The following is a 22,070-nucleotide window of genomic DNA, read 5'->3' on the forward strand; positions in this document are numbered from 1 at the left end:
GGCCTTCTGTCTTGTTGCTATGACAATAGACCACATGTTTAATCGATCCTGTTTCATACTCTTGCCCCCTTCCTTTGCTTTGCTGGAAAGAATCCTGGCTGGATACAAGAGCTGGGCTTGCTTACAAAGGACATACGGCTGTGGCCTTTTTTTTGCTACCAGAACCTAACGTTTCCAATTTTTTTGATCTCTAGAAAGAAGGGGGATTCTTTCTAATTGAAGTCAATGAAGAATATATATATAGTGAATAGTGGGTAGACATTGTGTTTCTGACAATTCCACAACAGAGTAGCTAAGAGCCCTGGAATTTTCCCCAGCCATGGAGAATGCAGGACAATGTTTTCAGTCCGAAAGCAGCATTTTGGGGATTCCTCCACACAGTTACATGGGAATTTGGCAACATATGCTTATTCCCTCTGAATGATGTCTTCCTTTTCATATATGGGCAGGAAACTTATGCTTAGATGGAACAGAGCCTAAAGCAGTGTTTCTCAACCTTGGCATCGGGACCCCTCAGGGGGTCATGAGGAGGTGTCAAAGGGGTCACCAAAGACCATCAGAAAACACAGTATTTTCCGTTGGTCATGGGGGTCTCTGTGTGGGAAATTAGGTGCAATTCTATCATTGGTGGGATTCAGAATGCTCTTTGACTGAAGGTGAACTATAAATCCCAGCAACTACAACTCCCAAATGTCAAGGTCTATTTTCCCTAAACTCCACCCATGTTCACATTTGGTCATATTGAGTATCCGTGCCAAGTTTGGTCCAGATCCATCATTGTTTGAGTCCACAGTGCTCTTTGGATGCAGGTGAACTACAACTCCCAAACTCAAGGTCAATGCCCTCCAAACCCTTCCAGTATTTTCTGTTGGCCATGGGAGTTCTGTGTGCTAAGTTTGGTTCAATTCCATCGCTGGTGGAGATTCAGAATGCTCTTTGATTGTAGGTGAACTATGAATCCCAGCAACTACAACTCCCAAATGGCAAAATCAATCTCCCCCTCAACCCCACCAGTATTCAAATTTAGGCATATCGGGTATTTGTACCAAATATGGTCTAGTGAATGAAAATACATCCTGCGTATCAGATATTTACATTACGATTCATAACAGTAGTGAAACTACAGTTATGGGGTAGCAACAAAAATAATGTTATGGTTGGGGGTCACCACAATATGAGGAACTGTATTAAGGAGTCACAGCATTAGGAAGTTTGAGAAACACTGGCCTAAAGGTATAGTGGCATAATTTTGGAGTGGTCCAGAATATAAATCTGAGTGGCTAAACATGACAAAATTAGGCTGTGATGAAGCCTAGCCTCATCTGCAAGTGTCAAATGTTTTGTGGATTGGGTAATAATAATCATAATCATAATCATAATAATCTTTATTTATACCCCGCCACCATCTCCCCAGAGGGGACTCGGGGCAGCTTATATGAGGCCAAGCCCGGTAATACAATTACAACATAATAAGTAGAAGAACAGCACTAAAATAAATAAAACATAAGAATACAATAAACAGTGCAAAATACAAAGTGAAAAATCAAACGCAGGGTAGGGAAGGTATTTCAAATTACTGGAGTGAGTTTGGAGTTGTTCAATAAAAAAGAATACCATGGGGCAGCTCCTCTAATAGAATCATTGAATTAGAAGTGACCTTGTGGGCCATCCAATCCAACCCCATTCTGCCAAGAAGCAGGAAAATTGCATTGAAAGCACCCCTGACAGATGGCCATCCAGCCTCTGCTTCAAAGCCTCCAAAGAAGGAGCCTCTACCACACTCTGGGGCAGAGAGTTCCACTGCTGAACAGCTCTGGAACTCATCATGTTCTATTTCAATGGTTCAGTGGTTCTCAACCTTCCTAATGCCATGACCACTTAATACAGTTCCTCATGTTGTGGTGACCACCAACCATACAATTATTTTCATTGCTACTTCATAACTGTAATTTTGCTACTGTTAATATCTGATATGCAGGATGTATTTTCATTCACTGGACCAAATTTGGCACAAATACTCAATATGCCCAAATTTGAATACTGGAGGAGTTGGGGGGATTGATTTTGTCATTTGGGAGCTGTAGCTGGGATTTATAGTTCACCCACAATCAAAGAGCATTCTGAACACCACCAATAATAAAATTGAACCAAACTTGGCACACAAAACTCCCATGATCCACAGAAAATATTGGAAGGGTTTGGTGGGCACTGAGCATGAGTTTGGGAGTTGTAGCTCACCTACATCCAGAGAACACTGTGGACTCAAACAATGATGGATGTGGACCAAACTTGGCATGAATATCAAAATGCCCAAATTTGGGGAGTTTGGGGAAAATAGACCTTGACATTTGGGAGTTGTAGTTGCTGGGATTTATAGTTTACCCACATTCAAAGAGCATTTCGTATCCCACCAACGATAGAATTGGGCCAAATTTCCCACACAGAACCTACACAGAACTAACAGGAAATATAGTGTTTTCCGGTGGTCTTCGGTGACCCCTCCGACACCCCGTCATGACCCCCTCATGACCCTGGATGTTTTGATGTTTTACCATCCTTGTGGGAGGTTTCTCTCATGTTGTGCTCGTACGGCTGTACCAGGAGCTCCAACTTCTTTTCCTTTCTATTGAGTGTTTGCATGTATTCCAAAGTTCCATGCATTTTGCAATAAGGTGGCTTCCCTTGGTTTGCAGTCACAGGGCCAATGACCCATCAATTATCATTATGTTCTTTAGTTCCGCCCCTTTTTCTGGGTTAAGGAGGGAAAAAGGGGACCTCTAGTTCGGTTCACACAGAGAAGCCTTTCGTACAGGACATGAATCAGTTCCACCTGTAGAAAGCTTTGTCTTTTACAGCTTTGCTGGAGGGATCCTGTCCCACAGCTCTACAGAGAACTACAGCATAGCCTTTGTTGGGGAATTTAGTTCCACAACTCTATAGCCAGCTGGAGAAATACAACTCCAAGGTTTTTCAGCCAGCCTTTGCTGGGAAACAAAGGACTTCTTTCCTCTTGGAAATCTACACAGAAACGTTGGCCTGGTAAGGACCTCTCGCAGCAGCTATAACGCAAGTTGGAATCGGGTGTAGGGGCCCCACGCCAGCAAAGCCTAAATACAGATTGCCCAAGGAGGGGTCAAGGATTTCCTTTATAGAAGGAAGAAACAGTTTATGTAGAAAGTTGCATGTCTCTTGTGGACAAGATTTAAGAAAGCCACCGTGTGTAAGCCGCCCTGAGTCCCTTCGGGGAGATAGTGGTGGGATATATGAATAAAGTTGTTGTTGTTGTTGTTGTTGTTGTTGTTGTTGTTGTTGTTGCTGTTATAGCTGCCTTATATCAAGAGTCTTCTTGATAGAGTTTTCCTCGATCCAGAGATGGAAAACATTTGTCTCCCTGGATGTCTTAGGCCAGGCATCATCAAACTCCGTCCCTCCAGCTGTGTGAGCCTCCAACTCCCAGAAGTGGTGGCCACCTTGTTCAGTAGTCAGGAATTCTGGGAGTAGGATTCCCGTTGATTCAAAGCCTTGAAGTATTTGCTTGATTTATTAAAGATTTAAGCAACAATAAAAACTTTTTTGAACTTTTTAAGTCTTTAAAAGGACTTTGTGTGGGGAAATCCGAAAGGCCTCTCAGCCGAGGCATGCCCGGCGTCCCGTTGGGCATTCAGAAAACACGTCCTGTCTACAGACGCTTTCACAGGCCCAGCGCATGACAGCACACATGTCCCCGCATTTGGAGCTGGAGCTGATAGAAGGAGCTCATCCATGCTCTCCCCAGATTCCAACTTCCAACCTGTCAGTCTTCAGTCCTGCTTAACCCACTGCGCCACAGATGCAAACCAAGGAGCAAAAAGAGTAAAGCCACATCCTGATTTCCTTACTCATTGAAAAAAACTGCCACAAATTGAAAACATGGAGATGGGAGCCTACCTTAGTGCAATTGGCAGCTTTGGGCTCGAGGTCGTTCAGGGTCACTAGCTCTCGAAGTAGGCTGCTCTCCTGGTAGCCGCCCTTCACCCCTCGTAGTTTGAAGTAAGCCTGAGGTCGCTGAAGGATGAGCCTGAGGTTCACAGCAAAACCTGCCATGTCGATGGCAAAAGGCCGGTGAGGGTCGAAGACAGTCTTCCAGCCATACACCTTCCCAGCAGAATTCACTTTGGGCGACTCGTACCGCAAGCCTCCCACGAATGCCACTGGCCACACTGAGACTTTCCTGGTGGTCCGCATCTGGGCCAAAAGAAAGAGAAGCTGTAGAGCTAGCAGGAAGATTTACTTATGGCAGTGAACAACAGCAGGAGATGGGTTGCTGTGTTTTGGGCTGTATGGCCATGTTCCAGAAGCATTCTCTCCTGACATTTTGACTAGATCTGTGGCAGGTATCCTCAGAGGTTGTGAGATCCTGCACAACCTCTGAGGATACCTGCCATAGATGCAGTTGAAACATCAGGAGAGAATGCTTCTGGAATATGGCCATACAGCCCAAAACACTTACAGCAACCCAGTGATTCCGGCCATGAAAGCCTTCGGCTAAAAAGCAGGAGAACAACCCTTTAAGGTGAGCCATTTACCTGAGACATGTGAGGAATGTCTCCCTGTCCCATCACTGCCACCAGATGTTGGGACCTCTACCTGTCCAACCAAAGTGGGATCCAATGGGACCTTCTATATACCCCATGATGTCCATGCAAGACTTCATTGTATAATCCCACCACTGGGTGCAATCACCTTTGAACCACTTCCGCCACCGTGTGTCTGAACTCATTAATTTTATGCAGTATTCTCAGAAGTATGAATGTGCTTGTATAATGCAAAAAAAAAAAAAAATTAAATTAAATTAAATTAAACAGAAGTCCAACACAATTAAAGGACTGCAGATGGCCCTCCACATTCGTGGGTTTCACACTATGTGGTTTGGATTACGCATGCATTTGTTTCATATGTTTTCTCTCTAGATATTCCAGCATGAGGGTAAATACAATGGGTTTTTTAAAAAATCGCTTTCATAGAGGCCCAGCACCACTAACCCCAACAAAAGTGGAAAACTTCTTGTACTCTGTGTGTAACTCAAAAGATTCTACTATCAGTCACTGTTGACCAAGCTCTTCTGATTCCTAAAGTTGGCAACTCTTCTGGTGAAGAACTTCCTGACTGTGATAGCTGTTTAGCAGTGGAACTCTCTGCCCCAGAGTATGGTGGAGGCTCCTTTTTTGCAGGTTTTTAAACAGAGGCTTGATGGCCATCTGTTGGGGGTGCTTTGAATGCAATTTTCCTGCTTCTTGGCAGGGGTTTGGCCCATGAGGTTTCTTCCAACTCCATGATTCTATGATTCTATGGTAAGGATGATGATGTTTAACATTCCATTTTTCAAAGGTGAAGGCAGGTGCCTGCTGTCAGAAATAATTCAGCTCCAAGGGAAACATATCATGTGATTATTCTGAGTGCCTGGAATGCATTAAGATTCTCTTCAACACCACTCAAGTTGGCTGAGGAGGTGCCAAAGTAAGATGCTACATGGAACAAGAACTCAAATGATTATTATTTCTAAAAGAGAGATGTATTTGTATGTAGGATAGAACATTTCCAATCCTCCTAGATGCAACTGTGAGATTCTCCTCAACTTCAAAGATACTTCCTACTAGCTTTGTATTCGAAATAAGAGGTCTACAGGTGGAAGCTCTCCCCGTCTTTCCCTGTTTCTCTTCCTCTGTCACAGCTTCTCAGATGGGCTTCCAAATCTGAGATCTCCCAATCTGTCCCATTATGGCAGAAGAGTCTGCAGAAGTCAGAGAATGTTTACTTTCTTGCATCATATACTAGCAAACAGCTCTGACTACCCACAGGGGGATGGTTGTGAAAGTTGGACAGTGAAGAAACGAAACCATTTGAAACGTGGACTTGGAGAAGACTTCTATGGAAAATGTGGACTGCTAAAAAAAGAAAAATCAGTGGAATCTAAAGCAGTGGTTCTCAACCTGTGGGTCCCCAGATGTTTTGACCTTAAACTCCCAGAAATACTAACAGCTGGTAAACTGGCTGGGATTCCTGGAAGTTGTAGGCCAAAACACCTGGAGATCTCCAATGGTCAACTTCCACCAGAAGTTAGGTGGACTATTGACCACACTTAAGGTCCTAGAGGTTCCTAAAAAGGTGTTCTCTCATGTTTTAAAAAATACAGTGTTCCCTCGCTACTTTGTGGTTCACTTTTTGTGGGCTCACTGTTTTGCAGATTTCACAGGCTGGTATTTCTGGGAGTTGTAGGCCAAAACACCTGGAGATCCACAGTTTGAGAACTACTGCTCTAGATCCTCCAGTGGTCAACTTCCACCAGAAGTTGGGTGGACTGTTGACCACATTTAGAGGTCCTAGGGATTCCTAAAAAGGTGTTATCTCATGTTTTAAAAAATTACAGTGTTCTCTCGCTACTTCGCGGTTCGCTTTTCGCAGACTCGCTGTTTTGCAGGTTTCTCAGGCTGGGATTTTTGAGACTTGTAGGCCAAAACACCTGGGGACCCACAGGTTGAGAATCACTAGAGGAAATGAAGCCTGCACTCTTCCTAGAAGCCATCATGACTCTACTGCTGGACTTTGGCCATATCAGGAGAAGACAGGACCCATAGAAAATAATGTTTAGTAAGAAAGAAGGCAATAGAAATAGACTAAATTCCAGACAGAGAGACTTAATCAACAACACCACAGCTAACTGGAGTCTGCAAGAACTGAGCAGGGCTGCTGAGGATAGGTGGATTTGGAAGTCAAGGTTGACTTGAGAGCCATTAACAATAGCAACAACTCTCATGACACAATGGGATGATGTAGGAAAAGGGAAACAACCATGATGATCATAGCAACTTCCATTCTCACTGCAATGAAGCTTAGCTTTTCCAGGAAAAGGTGACAGATGCACCTCAAAACTTTAATTTTTTAATTTATTTTTGTTTCTGTTATAATTGTTGTGTTGGTTGATTCTCAACTTTTGGTCCCCCAGATGTTTTGGACATCATCCTCCAGAAGCTTTGCCCAACTGGCTGAGTCTTCTGAAACCTGAAATCCAAACTGTCTGATGGACCACACATTGAGAACCACAGTTCGAGCATCCTGGTCAGTTGTAAACCTATCTTCCAGTTTCTTTTTCCGTCTTCTCCTTTCAACAGTCAGCCTTTCTGGCAGTCTTTGAGGATTTCCTGTTGCTCAGGCTCCAAGCTTAGGCAACAGACAACATTTAATTTCCCTGCATTTAAATTAATTAGCATCACAATGTCGTCTAAAATGACTTCATTTGTAAATCCTCTGGGGAAGCGAGTGTGTCATTTGTGTGTTGAGAGGCTCCTACGCACTGCCAGGGATGAATCAGAGTTAATATACTTAAAACGCAGGAATATGCAAATAAGTTCGGATTTGAAGGGGGTGTATGTGTGTTGGGGGGGGGGGTATGTGTGTGTTAGTGCCGTGGAATTGCCTTACCAGAACATTAACAACCCAACAATAACAATGCTAGTCATCAAGTTTTCTTCTAGTCAACATCAGAGTTCGGGAAAGTGATTCTTTTGAATGACAAAGTATAGAATCCTGGCAATCTATTATACAGTTCCCCCTTCCCCATATTCATGAGTTTAGGAGCACAGGTTTCCCAAAAAAGTGGGAAAACCATGAATCTAGTAGAGTTGGGGCAAGTATTCCTGGAGGTCTTCTTCGATTTGCAGAACTCATGGTCTGCTGGGCTCCTTAAAGGAAAGGTTATGAAGAATGTGTACCTCACAACCGGGCCACACAGCTGTCTCCCCCCACCCCCAATAAAGCCTGGTGCTACTGTCTGCACACTCACATGACTGCCTCACATTGCCTGAGGGGTCAAGCAATTATAACTGCCACCCTTCCTAAATGCTTGAGGTTGCCATGTGCATATTAATACAGTAACTCAGTGGTTCTTAACCTGTGGGCTGCAGACCACTAGTGGGCTGAGAGGATGAAAATCCGGTCCATGAACCCCTTCCTCTTTATTTTATTTTATTTCAACTCCTTTTGTACTGATTACCACTCCTTCCCTGTTGCTGACCAGCCCCGTTTCCTTGGATAGACCACATCAGCTCTAGATTATTAAATATGGTTTGGATGGTGCTTGGAAAGGGTGATCATTGATACTCCATCTTCCAGAAGGCTGACCCAATCAACAATAAGAGGACAGAACAGCAGTGGTGGCCTTTGAGGACCACTTCCCAGAGGCCATATGGTAGCCAGTTTTGAGAAGGTGGTTGGAGAAGGAGATTGGTGGTGCACCATCCTTCCAAAGCCTGACACATCTGCATCAGACTTTGGTAGGACAGAGCAGCAATCCTCACCACCTGACTTCCAAATTCTACAACTGTTGCATCACTACTCACCCACTCAATCTCTGAGGATGCCTGCCAGAGATGCAGGCGAAACATCAGGAGAGAATGCTTCTGGAACATGGCCATACAACCCGGAAAACACACAATAACCCAATTTATTTTGCATCAATTGCACAGGCCTACTTCCTATACATAAGTCTGTCCTGCTACCATTGGGTGAAGGACTTGGAGGAACTGACTGCACATATGGAAAGAGCTTTTAATAGTACCATTAGATTTGCATTTCTTGACTTCTAATGGATAATAAAAGCATAATCATTTAAGCAAGATAAGCTGATTAAATTGGTTGTGCATTCTGAGCTACTTTTGTTTCCTGCTCTATGTAGCTCTGCGTAGTAGAAGGAAGATAACTACTCCAGTAGGCTCTGAAGAATAATTTCCAAAAATGCGACAAAACAAAATTTGACAAAAGTGTTGTTGTTACACGAGGATCACTGCAGAGCTCCTGGAGTGGAACAAGTCCCTGAAGATTAGCGTCCTTAAAAATATAGACTGTAAACTACAGTTCATAAAACTGACCCTCCTGACGCCTGTTCCCTATTTCAAAACTTCAATTTTGTTGCTGACTGTGACTCAGCACACTTCCAGTTCTTCTCCTTCTTCTACCTACTCTGCCTCTTTTTTTTCAAACTCATAAAAGGCTACCTGCTAAATGTTTGGCACCATAAAATCTGAGCCCTAGAAAATTACCATGATGGTGATTTGGAGAATTGTAATCCAAACAGGAATCATTCCCAACAGATAGGAAAAAAATATACTTCCTTCTAAGACAGTGTTTCTCAATCTGGGGGTTGGGACCCCTGAGGGGGTCGCGAAGGGATGTCAGAGGGGTCGCCAAAGACCATCAGAAAACAAAGTATTTTCAGATGGTCATGGGGATTCCATGTGGAAGTTTGAGCCAATTCTATCAAGGACAAGGATGCTTTCCATAGATGCAGGTGAAACGTCAGGAGAGAATGCCTCTAGAACATGGCCATATAGCCCGAAAAAACCTACAATAACACATGGGCAGCTTTGACAGGGACACCTTCACTTTCTGATGGTTCAGTGTACATAAACTTCATGTTATACCTTGACATTATTTAAAATGCTGTATAAAATTAATTTCTTACAGTGTGCATCTGAAACATAAATGGATTTTGTATTTGAACTTAGATGCCATCGCCATGCAGCACCCGGTGGCACAGTGCGTTAAACTGCTGAGCTGCTGAACTTGCTGATCAAAAGATCACTGGTTCGAATCCAGGAAGCAGGGTGAGCTCCAGCTGTTAGCCCAAGCTTCTGCCAACCTAGCAGTTCAAAAACATGCAACTGTGAGTAGATCAATAGGTACCACTCCAACGGGAAAGTAACCACGCTCCATGCAGTCATGCCGGCCATATGACCTTGGAGGCGTCCACAGACAATGCCGGCTTTTCAGCTTAGAAATAGAGATGCACCAACCCCCAGAGTTGGGCACGACTGGATTTACCTTTCCTTACCCATCGCCAAGGCATCTCATTATATATCATGAGGAGACAGGAAAGCTTAGAGAAGACAATTGTGCTGGGGGGAATGGAAGGAAAAAGGAAGAGGGGCCGAACAAGGGCAAGGCAATAAATAAATAAATAAATAAATAAATAAAAGGTGGATGGATGGCATCCTTGAAGTGACTGGCTTGACTCTGAAGGAGCTAGGGGAGGTGACAGCCGACAGGGAGCTCTGGCGTGGGCTGGTCCATGAGGTCACAAAGAGTCGGAAACGACTGAATGAATGAACAACAACATATATATATGTGCAAATATTATAAAATAAAAAAGCCAAAACCAAAACACCTAGAATTATAGGGTCATAGAGTTGGAAAAGACCACAAGGACCATTCAGTCCAACCCCATTCTATTCAATGAAAGCACTCTTGACAGATGACTATCCAGCCTGTGCTTAAAAACCTCCAGAGAAGGAGACTCCACCACACTTTTGCCCCCAGTTTTTCTGGATAAGGGATGCTCAACCCATATTTTCCTTTCAAGAGATGGACTGGCACACTTTGCACCAGCCGATGCCTCTGAGCATTTGCACAGGACTCACTTGCCTTCCAGTAATTCTGCATGAAGGATTTCAACCAGGTTGCCAGAAAGCAGTCCACCAAATCTTTGTACCAGAAGGGCTTGTGTTTTCCATGGAAGGTCAAGGGTGGCGACCTTCACCTAAGCCATTGGGTGAGTCTACCCACTGGCAGCTTACCTCCTCAAAAAGTTCCAAGCTGTAGGTGTTATCATCATCGGCAAAGTACACAATCCCCGGCTGGCTGTTGTTTTTGTTAAAAGTCTCCCTCAGCCACCTTAGGGCCAGGTTCCTCTGCATTGTCCCCCTGGGTATCCGTGGGTCCCTCATGTCCCCTCTCAGCTTGTAGTTGCGTGGAGTCTCCACATTGAGGTGGGTGTAGTTCAGCCCCGTGTCCCTCAGGAGCCGTGTGACCAGCGAGGTCCGCCGCTGAGAGTCCTCCACCAGGATCCAGTGCAAATTGGGGACGTGCAAAAAAGTGTTGGCCAGTCGCGTCAACTCTGCCTTTTGGACCGGCCTGCTGTAGGTGGGTGTGATGACATGGATGGTGGGCAAGGCATCCGACCACGGAGGCGGCCGGGTGTAGACGTACTCTGTCCTAACCACCTCCACAATGTCTCGGTCTGAAAGGCAGTACTCCTTGGAATCGGAGCCTTGGGAGAAGTCTCGATGGGCATCTCCACCATCTTCTGGAGCAGCATATGGAAGAACAGAGAAAGAAGAATGTGTCAGTTGGCATAGACGGTCAAAGGATAAAGGAATCTCTTGGTTGAAGAAGGAAGTAGGAAAAGAAAGAATGGGAAGCAGAAGCCACGAGCAGGAAATGTTGAAAAGGGGAAAGAGAAAATGGGAATTTACCTCCAGGGTCATTACTAGTACAATTCTGGACTGGGATAATTATAGTAGGCCTGCCACTTTTGCAGATGGAAGGAGCGTGAGACACTCATAAAAGGGAAAGGCAACAAATACAGAAAAAGTCTACAGTCTTATGAAAAGTGAAAATCCATGAAGTATGAACGCAATATATGTATACTAGACATCCCCTGCCACGCGTTGCTGTGGCCCAATCTGTGCATATGTGTTTTGCTGTGTATGAATGTGTATGTGTGTGGCTTTGTGCATGCATTGTAATGTATTTTTATTTTTTGGCTTCTTAAGTCTCTTTTGCTGTGTTTTTCAGTGTTTTTATGAGTGATGGTCACTTGTTGTATTGTTTCCAAATTTGGTGTCAATTCATCCAGTGTTTTTTGAGTTATGTTAATCCCACAAACAAACATTAATTTTTTATTTATATAGATTAGCCGTCCCCTGCCACGCGTTGCTTTGGCCCGATCTGGTGGTCATGGGGGTTCTGTGTGGGAGGTTTGGCCCAATTCTATCGTTGGTGGGGTTCAGAATGCTCTGTGATTGTAGGTGAACTACAAATGCCAGCAACTACAACTCCCAAATGTCAAGATTCTATTTTCCCCAAACTCCACCAGTGCTCACATTTGGGCATATTGAGTATTTGTGTAGAGTTTGGTCCAGATCCATCATTGTTTGAGTCCACAGTGATCTCTGGATGTAGGTGAACTACAACTCCAAAACCAAAGGACACTGCCTACCAAACCCTTCCAGTATTTTTTGTTTGTCATGGGAGAACTGTGTACCAAGTTTGGTTCAATTCCATCGTTGGTAGAGTTCGGAATGCTCTTTGATTGTGGGTGAACTATAAATCCCAGCAACTACAACTCCCAAATGACAAAATCATTTTTTTTAGTGAAGGACATACATTGGGTTGTTAGGTGTCTTGTGTCCAAATTTGGTGTCAATTCGTCTAGTGGTTTTTGAGTTCTGTTAAACACACAAATGAATATTACATTTTTATTTATATAGATTGCGTTCCGAGAGTGAGGCAGAAGTGAGGAGAGTTTTAAAAGTACAGAACACCTTTTTTTTTTTTTGCTAGCTATCTCTGCTTTGCTCTTGATTGACTGCCTCTCTCCCGAGAAGGAGGGTGAAACCCCCTTCCACACTCCATCCTTGCCAGGAGGTGGGATTAGAACAACGGCAACCATGTATAAACTGGGAGGTAAAAACCTGAAAACAGCAAGTCCGCAAAAAGCGAACCGCAAAGTAGCGAGGAAACACTGTATTTTTTAAACATGAGAGAACACCTTTTTAGGAATCCCTAGGACCTCTAAGTGTGGTCAACAGTCCACCCAACCTCTGGTGAAAGCTGACCACTGGAGGATCTAGAGCAGTGGTTCTCCAGGTGTTTTGGTCTACAACTCCCAGAAATCCCATCCAGTTTACCAGCTGTTAGGATTTTTGGGAGTTGAAAGTCAAAACATCTGGGGACCCACAGGTTGAGTAGCACTGATCTAGAGATTTCTACAGAGAGTATAATAATCAAATCTGTGAATAATCAAATCTGCAAAAGTCAAATCAGCACAAGACTAAAGATGCTTCTTTTTTGGACCAAAATGGGAACCAAATGTGATGTCACACCTCAGCAGGTTGTCTGTCTGTAAGTGAAAATTGGTCCATGAAGAGTTGCCCACGCTTGGCCTGGAGCAATTTTCCAGTGTAGGTGTTTTGTCTCAAGTACTCGTGACAGATACGTTTCAACATGACTGTCTTCTTTATCTTTATTGAAAGGATAAAGGTTCAGGGAGAGATGGCACTGAGCCTTTTGCAAGCTATTTTGACTTCAAAAGAGAGAAAAGAAGCTTCACTTGAACTTGCATCTTTTGAAATTCTGACTTTTGACAGAAAAGGGAATACTCCCTAATGGAAGAATTTTCTTGAATTCACGCTTGATATACTGGAAACCCTTTATTCTGTCATCTGTGAATAACTGATTTATTCACTTCTACTGAGAAAGACTGTCATATGGAAGCACACGTACCAATAATAAATGAGACAAAGCATCTGCATACAAGGATAAAGCAAAGCATGAAAACGTATTCTGGATGAAATGCGTAATGGATGCTAACACATTTCTTTGTCTTTCATGAGACAAGTATCTTGAGACACTGAAAAAGCCCATCAAGAACATAGTCAACTACCAGAGGATATTTCACATTTCAGTCTTGTTTTGCTGCAAAAAATATTTGCTCCAGAGAAAGTCCATCTGAACACCACGGCAATGACTTCCAGTTGTTGGAAATAGCAACCTTCCAAGCCTCCATTGACTGTTTGTTAATGTATATACAATTGTTAGCCTGCATCCTATGTGTATGTTGTTTTACCAATTTGGCTTACCCCCTTGATGTGGAAGGAGTTATACTGAGCATGTGCAAACTCAGGACTCCATTTTGTGTTTAGTTTGCTTTCAGACTTCTTTGGAGGTGGATGTTTGCCTGCCAACCCCCGAAATAACGAGACCACACACCAGCATTTAGGTTTAAATATGGGCAACTTTTATTAACTGTTACCTATTAAATTTTGAATGGATCTAAATCGATGGACCCTGAACTTGGTGGCAAAACTGAGGTAGCATCCCTACCCTGCCCACCCCTTGGCTAGTTAGGGTGAAACACCCGGGTCTTCTGGAAAGCTAATCCGAGCAACTTCTAAGGAAAATGTGTCAGAGAAGTCCCTCTCAGGGTATCTGAAACCCGACTCTCCCCATTCCTAGGCCATTAGAATTCCCCTCACCTCATCAAATTGAACCTTAGGTGAGTGTTTTAGTTAATGGCCTTCACCCATGAAGGTTGTGCCTTGGGCATACACCAAATTTTAGCTTTCCCTAACTGTTTATCGTGAACACCTATTTAATAGGGCTGGGCGGTTTCGTTTCGTTAATTCGTAATTCATTAATAATTCGTTAATTTTTTCAATTACAAAACGATAACGAACCATTCTGGAGCAATTATTTAAAAAAACGAATTTTCAAAAACGTTTTGTAAATGCTTCGTATTTCGATATTGTATTCGTTTCGTTATTGTTTTGAGGTCGTTTCGTTATTATTTCCGCATGTCTGGGCCAGTTTTATGGTTTAATTAGTGAAAAAAAATTATAATATCACACCAACAGTCAACAACAGAGGGAGAGGGAAGCTTCAGAAGGTTTTGGAGGTTTTTTAGCGTATTTCGCGGTCGCGTCCGCCATTAACGAATCGATTCGTTATTGTTTCGGAAATCGATTCGTTAATTTTTTACCATTTACGAAATTTCGTAAATATCGAACTTTTTAAAAGGAAAATTTTGTAATTATTTTAAATATCGAAACAAAAAACCCCCCAAATACAAATCGATTTTAGAAACAAATTTTTGCGTTGTTACCCAGGCCTACTATTTAATGACACACCGTCCCAATTTGCCCTTCAACAGTATAGGGTAGGTGAAAACCCTCTTAGAGCGTGAGAGGGGAAGAAATTCCTACCCAGCCTCTTAATGGCAACCCTAATATACTGTTTAATGGCCAGGAGTGGTGGGTCGACGCTCGGCTTCAGAATGAAAGGGGTGGGCCAGTGCCAAGGGCCTGGCTCTGCCCCCTTCAAAGCAGTTCCAAAAGGAAGTATATTGTTCTCTCCTCGGGGGAGGAGGGAAACATCTTTCCCACCCTAGTTGTGCCAGGGTGGGAAAGGTTCATCTGCTTATAAGTACAGATATGTTTAAAGACTATGTGCCTGTAAGGTGAATATATGCAAGTTTGTTAGTAAACAAGATATGCATTTTTTTCAAAGAAGACTACTTTGTTTTGTCTTGAGTGGCAGGCTAAAACCCAGAACCTGATACCAAATGAGAGACTCCCTCCTGGGCACACAGAAGACTAGGTGACTTGGAAGGCGCTGAACAAACTGCACCATGAGATGCAGAGCCAACCTTAAGAAATGGGGCCACAAAGTGGAGTCCATGACATGCGAGTCTGGAGAAGAGCAAACCACAGACCATCTATTACAATGCAGTCTGAGCCCTGCCACATGCACAATGGAGGGCCTTCTTATGGCAACACCAGAGGTAATCCATGGCCAGCTACTGGTCAAAGGACATTTAATATAATGCCAAGTTTTTAAAACTTTGTGCTTTTTTTAATACATTGCAACTGTATCCTTGGTTCGCTCCTGATAAGATAAATGAAAAAATAGAATAAATCCACAACTCAAGTACTCCATGCCAGTTTTAATATGACGGGAACTGCCTTTGATATTCTCAGTTAATTCTGCTTGTGTTTAATGTAAGTAAAGCAAAAAATATTATGCAGGCACCAGAAGTCTCCAGTGCGCACGCTCTCTCGCCTTCAAAAGAAACCAAAGATGGATTTTTGCCTCTGGAATTTCTTACTGAATCAAGAGAAGGGGAGCATGCAAACACAGGGAAACTCTGCGGTGCCCATAGCACTTTATGGATGCTCATCATGCAATTCTCATTAGATTTCCCCATTAGCTTCTGCTCTTAGATTACGAGCAGAAACTAACTCATAATTCCAGCTCACCGGGGAACATCAGGAACTGTAGTTCAGGTAGCTGGGGACCAATCGTAGCCAATTCTCCACATCCTTTGCAAATTACAGTTCCCAAGACAAGAGGGACGTGACAATTCGACTGTTAAAAAGCAACTGAGTTTAGAAAGTTACTTCTATAAGTAATTAATTAGGTTCTGAGCAATCCAGAACTAGTTAGATACACTTTGAACACCCCTCTACCCAAAGTTCTTTGAATCAGAAATGTTTTTGATTTTGGAATATTTGCATATATGTGACCAGATCTCTTGGAGATTTATTTACTTTACTAGCCGTCTCCTGCCATGCTAGTCTGTATATATATGTTTTGTGCATGTATATATATGTTTATATGTGTGTATCTGTGTATATATGTGTGTTTGTGTGTGTGCATGTATATGTATGTATGTGTGTGTGTATATATATATATATATGTGTGTGTGTGTGTTTATATGTGTGTGTAGATGTTTATGTATGTGTGTATATATTTGTGTGTTTATATGAGTATATTGTTTATATGTGCTTGTCTATATGCATATTTGTGTGTATATGTGTATGTATGTGTGCCTGTATGTGTGCATGTGTATATTTGTGTGTGCATATGTATATGTACATATGTGTGTGTGTATGTAGATGTATGTGTGTGTATATTTGTGTGTGCTTGGGTATATATATATGTGTGTGTGTGTATGTGTATGTATGTGTGCATATGTATATGTATATGTGTGTGTGTGTGTGTGTGTGTGGTGTATTTTTGTTATGAGTGATGGTCACCCGTTGGCCTGATAGGTGTATAGTGTCCAAATTTGGTGTCAATTTGCCCAGTGGTTTTTGAGTTATGTTAATCCCACAAACATACATTACATTTTTATTTATATAGATTTATTTACCACACTTTTATCCCACCCTTTTCAGCCTGAAGGTGACTCAGGGCAATGTATGCAAAATACACATATTTATATTTACCTTATACTCCTAGAAGGTAATTTTTTTTACCATGGTTTCAAAATAATTTTGGGCATGAAACAACATTTGTTGGCAACGAACCATCAGAAAACAAAGTGTCACTCTCTCAACCACCCATTCAGGTGATTTTGAACTATTTAAGATTTTGGAATTTCAGGTAAGGGATGCTCAATCTGTACATTTACAGTTGCTTTTTAAAGACTGCTTAATTTGCTCGTTTTGGAAAAAACGATTACAATTGTGATTTTATACTAATTTTACAATACTAAAAAAATGTAAACCTCTGCGCCAGGCACAATGTGCGGATTGAGTTGAATGATGTTTTGAACTTGGAGAATGCTTTTAACTATCCTACTCGGACAACGAGGGATCGCCTAAGTAAGTAAGTAAGTAAACTACTTAGATCCTACTTCTATTCAGTTAGGTTTTCCTTATGCCGGAAATAACTAGTTATTTCAGACTACTTATTTCTCAAAGCAAGATACATTTATTGTCTGGATGTATGCAGAAAACATTGCTTTGTTTGTAGAGGAACAGAGCTTACTCACCATTATGTTCAGGAAAAATGGAATGGCTTTCCATCATATATAGGGAACGTGAGAAAGATGCATGAAAAGCAAAGCTTAGAGGCGTGGAAGTATACAACAAAAACTAGAATTATGGTGGTAATTCACAAATGCTAGCAAGGAAACTCAAATACAAACATATGGTCTATTTATGATTATAAGCTCTTTTGGGTTTAGAAGAAACTCACCCCTTCTTGAACCATAAATGAGTGCATATTTATGGCACTGAATAAATACAATAATAAAATGATTATGAGAAGATGATGGCTTTCGTGATAATGATGATGATGATGTCTGCAAGCATTAAAAGTATTATTTGGAATATCTTGCAGGTACAAAATAATAGCTGCAGTTACAAAAGAAGAGCTGACACGGTCACATTGCTGCACTGAACTATTATTCTCAAAGGTCTCATTTAACAGATAATGGTCCCAAAAGCCTATTCATTTGCTAAAGGTCAGAAATTTGGGTGTTTTTTTGTTGTTGCTTGTTTTGCTTTTTCCTAGCGCTGAAAACATTTCTTATTCTTTCCAATTGTGTACACAGAGAATGGACAGCCGGTTTTATGGAGTCGTTTTGAGTTGACCTTACCAACGGCCTCATCCATTTTTAACCCTGGGTCAGGAAAACATTTGACCATAGTTTCATGCCGAAGCCAAATACATTTATATTCCAAGGATCTATGGAGCAAACTGTTCTAGACATCCGTGTTATATTTTGGGGTTTTGTGCATTGCAGAAAAGTGACTTTCACAGAGAATCAACCATTCTCCATGACATTGTTAGAGAAATTCAAATCCCAAGTGCTGGATCTCCCTAGTTCAGTGTTTCTCAACCTGGGGTTTGGGATCCCTGGATGGGTCGCAAGGGGGTATCAGAGGGGTCGCCAAAGACCATAAGAAAACACAATATTTTCTGGGTTGTTGTATGTTTTTTGAGCTATATAACCATGGTCTAGAGGCATTCTCTCCTGACGTTTATTTATTTATTATTTATTTATTTGCTTTATTTGTATACCGCATTTTTCAGCCTATATAGACGTTTCTCCTGTCAGGCCATTATATGCTAATCAAGGTGGTCAATTGAAACATTCACACCTAGCTCCAGCAGACAAGAGTCCTTTGTCCCACCCTGGTCATTCCACAGATATATAAACCCTTTTTCCTAGTTCCAACAGACCTCACTACCTCTGGGGATGCTTGCCATAGATGCAGGCTAAACGTCAGGAGAGAATGCCTCTAGACCATGGCCATATAGCCCGAAAAAACCTACAAGAAGTGATTCCGGCCATGAAAGCCTTCGACAATACAATATTTTCTGTTGGTCATGGGAGTTCTGTGTGCCAAGTTTGGTTCAATTCCATCGTCGGTAGAGCTCAGAATGCTCTTTGATTGTAGGTGAATTATAAATCCCAGCAACTACAACTCCCAAATGTCAAATCTATTTTCCGCAAACTTCACCAGAATTCACATTTGCACATATTGAGTATTCATGTCAAGTTTGGTCCAGAGCCATCATTGTTTTGAGTCCACAATGCTCTCGGGATGTAAGTGAACTACAACTCCAAAACTCAAGGTCAATGCCACCAAACCTTCCAGTATTTTCTGTTGGTTCTGTGTCCCAAGTTTGGTTCAAGTCCATCGTTGGTGGAGTTCAGAATGCTCTTTGATTGTAGGTGAACTATAAATCCCAGAAACTACAACTCCAAAAGGACAAAATCAATCCTCCCCAACCCCACCGGAATTCAATGTGGGTGCATCGGGTATTTGTGCCAAATTTGGTCCAGTGATTGAAAATAAATCCTGCATATCAGATATTTACATTACGATTCATAACGGTAGCAAAATTACAGTTGTGAAGTGGTAATGAAAACAATTTTATTATTGGGGTCACCACAACCTGAGAAACTGTATTAAGGGGTCACGGCATTAGGAAGGTTGAGAAACACTGCCCCTAGTTTAATATTGGAACCTTCTTTTTGGCCCCTCACAGCATCCTTGGCAGTTGTACACCTTTTGTACAGGTTTCGTACCATGAAAGGTTGAAATAGCATTCTTAGACTTATATGTTCCTAGCCAAAAGATGTAGGGATTTTTGGTCCTACTCTTTTGCATTTGGTCCTATCTATCTCTAAAATGTGCTTCCTCACCTAAGAACCTATCTGGAATTAAGAACCTATCTGGATTCTGAGGCTGAAACATGTCACCTGATTCAGCATTAGAAATTCTTTTGGTAGTGCTTCTGTTATATGGGTGATCTTTCTAGTTGTGACAGTCTGGCTGTAAAATGATGTATTTCAGTTGTTCTCAACCTTCTTAATGCTGTGACCCCTTAATACAGTTCCACATATTGTGGTGACCCCCAACCATAAAAATATGTTTTTCTCTACTTCACAACTGTAATTTTGCTACTGTTAAGAATCATCATGTAAATATCTGATATGCAGGATATATTTTCATTCACTAGACCAAATTTGGCACAAATCCCCAATATGCCCAAATTTGAATACTTATGGGGTTTGTGGGGGGGGGGGGGATTGTAGTTGCTGAGATTTGTAAAAGGTAAAGGTTGTCCCCTGATATTAACTCCAGTCATATCTGCCTCTAGGGTGTGGTGCTCATTTCCATTTCTAAGCCGAAGAGCCGGTGTTGTCCGTAGACACCTCCAAGGTCATTTGGCCAGCATGACTGCATGGAGCACCGTTACCTTCCCACCGGAGTGGTATCTATTGATCTACTCACATTTACATGTTTTCGAACTACTAGGTTGGTAGAAGCTAGAGCTGACAGCAGAAGCTCACGCCGCTCCCCAGAATCGAACCTGTGACCTTTCGGTAAACAAGCTCAGCATCTCAGCACTTTAATCCACTGTGCCACCGGGGGCTGCTGGGATTTAAAGTTAACCTATAAAGAGCATTCTGAACTCCACCAATGATGGAATTGACCCAGACTTGGTACACAGACTTGGTACCATGACTAACAGAAAATACTGGGTTTGGTGGGCATTGACCTTGAGTTTGGGAGTTGTAGTTCCCTTACATCCAGAAAGCACTGTAAAAATCAGGGAGGGGATCCGAGGATGAGGTAGGATTTAATTGCTTAAAGTGCTTCTGAGGTCATTTTATGCAAAGTTTGGTCAGGAGTATCTTACATTTAATCATTGACGGTACATTGGAATAAGCAAGTTTTCAGGCTCCTCCTGAAGATTGCCAGGGTGGGGTATTGCCTAATATCCAGGGGCGGCTCAACCTATTACGCAAAGTAAGCATTTGCAATATAGTTGATTTTGCCCAGGGGCGCTCTTGAGGCGCTCTTGGGGGAAAATAGACCTTGACATATGTGAGTTGTAGTTACTGGGATGTATAGTTCACTTACAATCAAAGAGCATTCTGAACTCCACCAATGATGGAATTGAACCAAATATGGCACACAAAACTCCCACGATGAATGGAAAATATAGATCAGTGATTGGTTGGGGGGGGGGGGGGAGGGAACACGCCAAAATACTCTTTGCTTACCGTTGAAAATTACCTAGGGCCGCCTCTGCTAATATCTCTACACCATATTTGCACATGAAACCAAACTTGTTTACACTCAGCCACCAAAAAAACAAAAGTGTCAATATCACAGCCAACCAAGTGGACAATTGGAATTCTGGAGAAGGAACACTCAACCTGTACAAAAATCAGAAAGAAGAGGAACAAAATGTGGAAAATTTCAATCAGTCTGGATGCATCCTACAACTTCCAGAATTGCTGGCGGACTTGTAATTCAAGCTCTGAACAGACTCCATGAGCTCCTGGATGATGGAGGAACATTTGGAGGTGGAGATGAGCAAGATAACCATGGGATGAATAGGATTATGCTGCTGGGAGGAGGCAGTGATGGAGGAGGTGGCAAAGGGAGGGCACAGTTTCTCCTCACCCTTGTGCACGGCCAGCAGTGGCGCAATGGTGCTCTGGTGCCAGACAGTGATGAGCAGCGTCCAAGGGAGCACTATCAGCACGATGGCCAGGATGTCTCGTCTCTTCGGCATCTCCAGGACTGACGGGGCCCACGGCTCCTCATTACCTGGCAGCGAGAACCCCAGAAAGAGAACAACAGGGCACAAGGAGAACAGAAATAAATGGGCACGAAGGAACCAGATCAGAGAAAGAAAGAACAAACGAAAGAGAGAGGGGCAAAGGTGAGGCAGCTCGTAGGTCTTACCAGCGCTCACAACCCACCCATTGCCCATGCAGGGTTGCAGTGCCGTCGAAGAAGACGGGCAGCCTGACACTGAGGGAGAAAGAGAGGCTTCTCTGGGGGATGTCACGGGTGCAGCGTGGCGAGGATTTCAGGGTCTCCTTGGGATGAAGGTCTGCAAGGCAACAGAGAAAGGAATAGGCAGAAAGGCTGAGATATTGCTTAGGTTTGCTGTTTAATCTGCTTTGGCTGTCAGAACATGTCAGTCTACAGAGATACTTGCATGAACACCTCAGCAAGCAAGAGTCCAAAAGTGGCAGGCTCAAACCCGGAACCTCAACCCATGGCGGATACCAAGTGAGAGACTCCATCCTGGGCACACAGAAGACTGAGTGACTTGGAAGGCACTAAACAGACTGCACTCTGGCACCACAGCCTTAAGAAATGGGGCCACAAAGTGAAGTCCACAACATGCGAGTGTGGAGAAGAGCAAACTACAGA

General features: G+C 42.7%; 1 protein-coding gene across 3 annotated transcripts in view; it reads right to left on the reverse strand.

Annotated features, from left to right (window-relative positions):
* B3GAT1 (beta-1,3-glucuronyltransferase 1) overlaps positions 1–22,070 on the reverse strand; it is a 92,722-nt gene that overhangs the window by 11,637 nt on the left and 59,015 nt on the right. Inside the window, exons 2-5 of one of the 3 annotated variants that reach the window (XM_060787713.2) lie at positions 21,594–21,744; positions 21,309–21,455; positions 10,608–11,113; positions 3,928–4,224 (exon numbers count right to left, since the gene is read on the reverse strand). In XM_060787713.2, the coding sequence (XP_060643696.1) occupies positions 3,928–4,224; positions 10,608–11,113; positions 21,309–21,455; positions 21,594–21,621 (978 nt within the window). In that variant the 5' untranslated portion in view covers positions 21,622–21,744. Of the gene's footprint in view, positions 1–3,927; positions 4,225–10,607; positions 11,117–21,308; positions 21,456–21,593; positions 21,745–22,070 lie in introns of all 3 variants that reach the window. The other 2 variants (XM_060787714.2, XM_060787711.2) reach the window with 2 other exon arrangements.

This window comes from Anolis sagrei, chromosome 7 (assembly GCF_037176765.1).
Source record: "Anolis sagrei isolate rAnoSag1 chromosome 7, rAnoSag1.mat, whole genome shotgun sequence".
NCBI classification, from domain to species: domain Eukaryota; kingdom Metazoa; phylum Chordata; class Lepidosauria; order Squamata; family Dactyloidae; genus Anolis; species Anolis sagrei.